Source organism: Desmodus rotundus, chromosome 6 (genome assembly GCF_022682495.2).
Source record: "Desmodus rotundus isolate HL8 chromosome 6, HLdesRot8A.1, whole genome shotgun sequence".
NCBI classification, from domain to species: domain Eukaryota; kingdom Metazoa; phylum Chordata; class Mammalia; order Chiroptera; family Phyllostomidae; genus Desmodus; species Desmodus rotundus.
The window spans coordinates 10,157,962-10,165,684 of NC_071392.1; the positions used below are offsets into that span (position 1 = coordinate 10,157,962).

Here is a 7,723-nt window from a genome sequence, read left to right on the forward strand (position 1 = left end):
CACCTTCCCCACTTTGTCCAGGCCAATTCCACCCACCCTTTGGTCCCACCTCCTCCACAAAGGTTTCCAGGACTACTCCCAAAAAAGATTCTCTACATTTTTCTTGACAAAGGTATGCCTGCCTGTTTTGACCAGTTTTACACCTAACTCACATTCTTACTTTCTTCTCTCCTAATTTCCAGCTGCTTACATCAGTCTTAGAAGTTGAATGGCTAGTCTCCAATCAAATGGTACCTGTTGGCCAGCAGAGGCAGAGAAACAAAAGGATACCTGTAATGCCAACCTGGTCACCGAAGACTTTATTTAACATTCCAGCCTGTCAGGGGTGCCCCCAATTTGCCTTTTAAATTTCAGGAAACACAGCAGAGAGTGATAGTGACACCTACCTGCACTTAGAGACCAGTTATATGCAATGTGGTACCTCTAAGTCTTGTTAAGCCAAAGCCTTGGAGCAACCACCTAAAAGCTTAAAGGTTGAAACCACGAATTTAGCTGAAAGAGCATTATCGCAGCTGAATAGGATTCCCGCTAGACTATGACCTCCTCTGAGAGCAAGAATCATGCCTTACACAAAGCAGTATCCCCAACACCACCCCCCCCAAACACACAGAGGGTCTGGTGAGCTCTGATGCTCAGGGTTACATGAATGAATGAATGATTGATCGGTAGACTGGGAACTGCTAAATGGTGTTAAAAGTAGATTGTTAAAGCCATTCTTCTGGTAGTTAAAAATCAAGGCAGAGCCGTCCTTATCTTGGATACACAGGAACAATTCTATCTGAAGGACATGAAGTAGATTCCCAAGCAAATGATATTTTGCTCCCTTTGATGTGATAGAAATACTAGGAAAGGTCAGGCCTCTCTCTGGCTAACTCTACAGATATTAACCATTTCTCCATCTCTCCTGGTACTCTCACATCCTCCAGAAACCAACCTGACATGGACCCGGAGAGAGAAATGCCCAAGCGTCCTGGCATATTTTTGGCCTACCCTCCCTGCTGTCTTGCTTATCTGTCTTATAGCTCCACTGCCTGTTTGTTCTTCTGCCTGTCTGCCTGTCTCAAATCTATTCCTAATGGAATGTAACTGGCTTTGGCTCAATTCTAAACGAGATGAAAGTATGGTAACAGGAAGTGGCAAAGATTAAACACTGAGAGCACAGTCTAAGAACAATGGTTCTCAGGCTCCTTTCGTCCACAGACCAACTCCAACGACACCAGACTCCACAGCTGACTCCTAACATCTCCTTCCACAGCACACATCCAATTCAGTGGTGCTGCTCTTGATGGAGTGCCGATGGAGCTCTAGTCTAATGCCTCTTATGCTCCTTAACAGATATTCATTAGTTTTTGCTGGAGTCAAAAGTACAGACCAGTGCTACACAGAATTACACGATCTGTTCTCATCATTCACCCCAAAAGATGACTGTCAGGGGACGACAGAGTCAATTACAAAATTCAGATGGTTTATGTGCACCTTTCCCTTTAGAATTTATATCCATCCAACTTCCAAAAGGAGGACTTAAGGAATTCAAAATACATTTACTCTCAAAAGCCACCAGGAGCCACAATTTGCAGACAGACAATACATATACACTAAACTCTCTGGTATTATTGTTAATCTACCCTTAAGTGAACTATGTGCCAGGCAGGTTCATATATGGTTTTCCATTCCATATTAATAACAAAACTAGTATGGCTATTATTCTTGCTGTCATCTTAAAACAGAGGCTTGGGGTGATCAAGTAGTTGTTCAAGGTGTCAGCACTAGCAAGTAGCAGAGCAGAGGTTTGAACTCAGGGCTTTCTGACTCCAACCTTTTGCACTTAGGCATTCAAATATACTGGGCCCCGGCCCTGTCCCTGAAACCATGGATAAAAGTGTTTACCACTGGACATCTGTGGACAAAGAATGTACCCTTACATCATACACACAAGTTAATTCAACATGGATCTGATATAAACATAAAAGAGAAAACTATGAAAACTTTTGGAAAAAAGCATAGGAGTAAATCCTCATGACCTTGGGTTAGGCAATGGTTTCTTAAGATCTCACCTTAAAAGTTTACACAAGAAATCAAATAAAAATGACAAACTGGACATCAAAATTAAGAACGTTTATGCTGCAGCCCTGGCAGGTGTGGCTCAGTTGGTTGGAGCGTCGTCCCATCAACACAAAAGGTCCTGGGTTTGATTCTTCGTCCAAGCACATAGCTGGCTTGTGGGTTTGGTCCTTAGGAGAGGCAGCCGATCGCTGTTCCTCTCCTGCATCAGTGTTCCTCTCTCCGCCTCTCTCTCCCTCTCTTCCCTCTCTCTAAGGTCAGTAGGCAAGTCCTCGGGCGAGGATTGAAAACAAAAGAAAGCATTTGTGCTGCAAGTGATACCATTAAGAAAGTGAAAGACAATGTATAGAATAAGAAAAAAATATATGCAAATCATGTTTGGTAAGGAACTCCTATCCAGAATAAAGATCTCTTACAGCTCCACAATGGAAAAATAAACTCAATTAACAAATGCGCAAAGGATGTAAACAGACATTTCTCCGAAGATGTACAAATGGCTAATAAGCACATGAAAAGATGATTAATGTCATTAGTCATTAGGGAAATAGAAATCAAAAGCACTTTGACTCACTAGGATGGATATAATAAAAGAGACAGTAACAACTGTTGGTGAGAATGTGGAGAAATGAGAATTTTCTTCACTACTGATAAAAATGTAAATAGTGCAGCCACTTTGGAAAACAGTTTGTAAGTTCTCCAAAAAAATGGAGCAACTCAAGCATCCCCAATGGATGGATGGATAAACAACATGTTATCTCCATACAATGGAATGTCATTTGTTAATAAAAAGGAGTGAAGTACTGACACATGCTACAATGGGGGTGAACCCAAGCAACGTTCTAGGTAAAAGAAGCCAGTCACGAAAGACCAGGTAATGTACGATGCCATTTATTCGAAATGTCTAGAATAAGCAAATTTATACAGACAGATCAGTGGTTGCCCAGGGCAAGAGGGGGTGGGTGGCAGTGATCGCTAATGTGTACTGAGTTCTTTTTGGGATAAAGCAAGTGTTTTAAAATGGATTATGGCAATGGCTGCACTCTTTAAACATACTAAAAGTCACACTAACTAGCATACTTTAAATGGGTGAAGTGTATGACAGGTGAATCATGATCTCAATAAAGGTGTTAAAAAAACAAACAAAAAAGGTTGACCAGTAGTTGTGAGACCATTCGATGCTTGCTCTGCATGACTCATACTCCAGGTAGCCTCCTGGCATTGTTTCCGCAGCACAAACACCTGGTGGGGGTGGGGTGGTAAGCAAAATTAGAGCACCTCTTCCGACAACCATCTGGTCTGCATGATGCAAGTGTCTGCTATTTTTGGAATGCAGCGCAGCAATGGGCATATGCCCTAACCTGCTGGAAGGGCCCAAGAAGCTGGCTGCTGCCTGGAGCTTCTGGCAGCAGCTCTTGCATCTGCTGAGTGGGCAGGAAAGGGACCTAAAACTGCACAGTAGAACGCTCACAGCTGGCTCAGAGATTTTCCTTGTGACAAGACATATGCACAGCACTAGGCAAAGTCTTCCTCACTCTTGAATCTTCCCCACCTCCCACTCCCAAATAAAGTCTGCTATTCTAGGTCAACATACTTTAAATGTAAGTGCATTATGAATCAGCTAGAGTTATATAATGATCCAGAGGAAAGACCTTTCAAAGTATTACATAAGGGAGCATTGACTCTGGAGCCACTTTCTAACTGTGTGACCTTGGGCCAGCTCCTCTACCTTTCTGCGTCTCAGTGCCTTCATCTGGGAAATGGGAACAGTAAAGGCAATTGCTTCCTAAAATCGCAGTGATGATGAAATGAACTGACCCATGTAAAATGTTTAGAATAGTGCGCGAAATACCGTGTTAAGTTTTTCGCTCTTATGCTGATTGACAGGTAAATCTCATCTTTTTGTGGAGGAAGACACTAAGCTTGGCAGTGACACAGAGGGCACAGACTTTAGGTCTGTGACTCCTCAGCTAGTGTCCTTTCTACCACAGCGCATCTGCGCAAACCATGCAAGTGTGATAGCCCTTGACTAAGTTTTAGGGCTTGAGAGATACAAGTCACACGCATATGGGGCCTAGCCCCTACGTCTCACACGACACAGGTGTTTGTGAAACATTTAATCCATTCTCTTTCCACTGCAGGTTCAATCTGCTAATATCTGAAGAGAGGATTTGGCACTAAACCCCAGAATGTCCCATGTGCAGCTGCTCAAAAGGCAGGAGGGGCTTGGGGCTGTTGAAGAAAATGCACGTAAGCAGGTTCCCCGCCCCCCCCCCCCCATTTTCCTCTGAAGGAGCACAGGGGACCTGAGCATGTGCAGTATAATAGGGCAAAGGGACTTTTCTTCCTTTCTCTTTCTGTATTTTAGTGGTAGATTCATGCCAGAATTATAGATGTTATTCTCAAGGCTTGATGTTATCAACTTTTAATAATTGATACCTATTAGTTTAATTTAAGAGGCAAAAGAAGTTCACAAAAATAACTACATTATTTGTCCAAATACAAAAAAAAAATGCAGCCAAGGGAAGCTTTAAGCTTCTAAATGATCTTATCTTCCCCTCCTCTCCCACCCCAAACACAATCACTGCACAGTGTCTAGACCAGCCTACGAGGCCCTAAAACATCAGGCCTTCCCCCCAGCCCCTGGTTTGTTGGAGGCTCACTCTTCTCAGCTCTCCAGCCATGCAGGCCTGGTCTTCTTTCATTTCCTCAAACTCACAGGTCTCTATTCTGCTGTAAGGCCTGCATACTGACATTCCAGTACTGAGAAAGTTCTTCCTTACAGCCTCCAATTGCACCGCTGCCTTGGCCTCACCACCTAATTTCGATTTATCATTTGGACTCTCTTAAATCTTTTCTTCAAAGAAGCTTTCCCCAATGATCTGGACTAGCCTCTCCTCTTCCCCTCTCCCCATACCACACACACTTGGAACATGCATCCGACCACTTGGCCAATGAACGTCTTTCTCCTCCAGCCCCTGCACTGGAAGCTCAAGGAAAGCAGGGACTGTGTCCGTCTCCTCCAGTGTCGCTCACCCTGCGCCCAGGTCAGAGTGGGCAGTGAAGGAAATTAACAACGCTCTCCAAGGGTTCAAAGGATTAGCTGCTAAACGGACTTCCTAACTTTTCCACTCAAATTTGACACAGCGTTCCCTATCAAGCTGGGTGCATGACGGGAATACATAAACTACACAGAGCGTTACATCCCCGCTTTGGAGAAAAACTCAGACAGGACAAAAACTTGGACTTGGGATTGCATGTATTTTAAAGTTACTGTGCGCAAAACCATAAGAAAAAAAGGTTACTTTTCTAAACAAGCTTCTTTCTTTGGGGGAGACTAACTCACATAGGCGGGTGGAGGAAACGAGAATGAATTTGTTCTCCCCAGGCTCTGGCTGTTCCTTCCCCAAGTAAATGCATCTCCTAATGTAGTCGAATGGGTTGAACCGTAATTCCAAGTCCACGCAGGAAGAGTGGTGTGAGGGGCTTCTGTAAACAGCGTGCCCACAGTGAGGCAGCCCCGGAGGGCCAAGGGAGCAAGCTGCATGGTGTGAGGACAACGGCCCCTTCCCTTGGGCTTCCACCCTGGCATTACTCACAGAATGAACTTCTCTTACTTGGAGAGGAAAAAAGTAGACTCAGAACAGATGGTGCAGGCATCACGTGAGGAAGATTCCAAAAGATTCTTCTAGAGAAATTGTGCTCTATTAAAGGATAACACAAAAACAGCCAGGAAAAAAAATAAGGGGTTTCCACTCTCAGAAGGTAGGTACTGTACCAAGAGACTAAACTTTCTACATGGAGAGAAGAGTTAGAAAAGAGAGACAAAAAAAAAGGAGGGGACAGGGGGAGGGGGATGGAGAAAAAGGAAGAGGAATGACTGTTGAGGATGAAAGGAAAAAGTTACAAAGCACATGTGATGGAAAGAGATGATTGAGCTACTAAATTGTACTCAGCGGCATAAGATCCATACTTCTTGGAGTTTAAAGATACGTCAAAAGGAAAATTACCTGATCAAGCACCCTCCCTCTAGCTTAGCAGAGTGCCAGCCCTGGACATTCACTGAAGCCCTGCCATGAGTTACCCATATCGAATGCAACAGCTTGACATCAGTGAAGGTCCCTGAAGAAAAGGCCTGGTCTTCCACAACACCACTCCTCACTCGGTCTCAACTAATGATTACAGGAAAAATAAACAGAGCTCACTTCTAACCTCACTACGCACAGGAAAGAGATTCTGGGTACACCCAACAGGTGCACTTGGCTGTGCTGTGTAACCTCATCCAATTCACTATGCCAACTATCCCTCCCAGACATAATCCGTCCCTAAAACACCCCAGAGCATCGCCACACTATGACCCCGAAAAACTGTCCTATCGGAAAGGATGGGAAAATATACCTCCCAGATTCCAAGACATACTGGGAATATTTCCAGTTTCACAGACATTGCTATTAGAATTAAAAATGCCTAGCTCATTTCCCAAAATTAAAAGTTTAATTCCAAAAAAGTGCCTAACATAGTTTACAGAGGCTTTTTATTAAATGCTGTTTGCACAAATGAAAAAAAATGCTAGCTGAATCATTTTCACTGCAGAAGAATAGTCATGACCTCAAGATATGAAGGAAGTACTTCCATAAATTGGAAAGGAGTGGGCTACTATTTTTAAGCTACTCTGTTCTGTAGGGCAAGAAAACAGCTGATAATGTTTGCATTGATTTTATGGTTCTTTCCGAGTCTGTAAAACAAAAAGAAATGCTCGGCGAGAAAACCAAAAACCTCGTGCAAAGCTTGGAGCTCTGAAACTGTTGGGATGGAACTGTGACAACGAGGTCTGCACGCAGATGACTCTGAAGGTGACAAGGGAAAGCGTTTGCACTGGGGACTTTGAAAAGGTCCTTTCCCCTCTGGAATTCCAGGTTACTATGGGCATGGCTAGACAAGATCAGCGCCTCCCTCCCGATGACACCGAGGGCATCCTGCTTTTCAAGTCACCTCAGATCTCAGGATTTCGTAGGTTTCATTGAAGTGAAAGGGTAGCTATTGTCCTCACCCAGTCCCAACAGGGGAATGTATCCGTACGGCACGGGGGACACTGTCCTGTGAGTGAAGTGCTTTGAAGAAATATTCCCGGTCCTCACAGGTCTGTCTCTATGGTCCCTGGAGGGGTCGTGACCCCGACCCCCAAGAGGCGCATCCCGATGTCGTCCTCCAGCTGGTCAGACAAAGGACCGAGCCCCTGGCGCGCTCACCACTCACCGCTCAGATAGTTGGTCCACTTGTACAGCACCCCCTCCATGGCGCCCGCGGCCCCTCCGCCTCTGCTGCGCTGGGGCCACTGGCCCTGGATCGCCAGCCCCCTCACTGCTCCAGGACCTGGGAGGCGACAAGCACCCGCAGCAGGGCCATCTCCCGGGGCTGCCCAGCTGCCCACTCCCGGCGCCCGGGTCTGGTGCGGGGACACCCGGCTAGTCTCACATTGTCAGCCCGGGGGCGGGGTCACTGCGGCGGCCTCCGCAGGTTAGCACACGACAGGGGCTGGCGCTCCTCTGTCACTAGATTAAGACGCTAAGTGGGCCAGAGCAGCGACTGCAGCCTTCCAAGAGCCGCAAGACAGGCAGCGGGTCGCTGGTGGCGCCACCGCGCGCTACCTGAGTCTTCGACCTGC

General features: G+C 45.6%; 1 protein-coding gene across 1 annotated transcript in view; it reads right to left on the reverse strand.

Moving 5' to 3' along the window:
* Positions 1-7,723, reverse strand: part of PLEKHA8 (pleckstrin homology domain containing A8) — a 52,476-nt gene extending 44,753 nt beyond the window's left edge. The window contains exon 1 of the mRNA XM_024562931.4: positions 7,315-7,723. Coding sequence (XP_024418699.2) covers positions 7,315-7,354 — 40 coding nt within the window. The 5' untranslated portion in view covers positions 7,355-7,723. The remainder of the gene's footprint in view (positions 1-7,314) is intronic.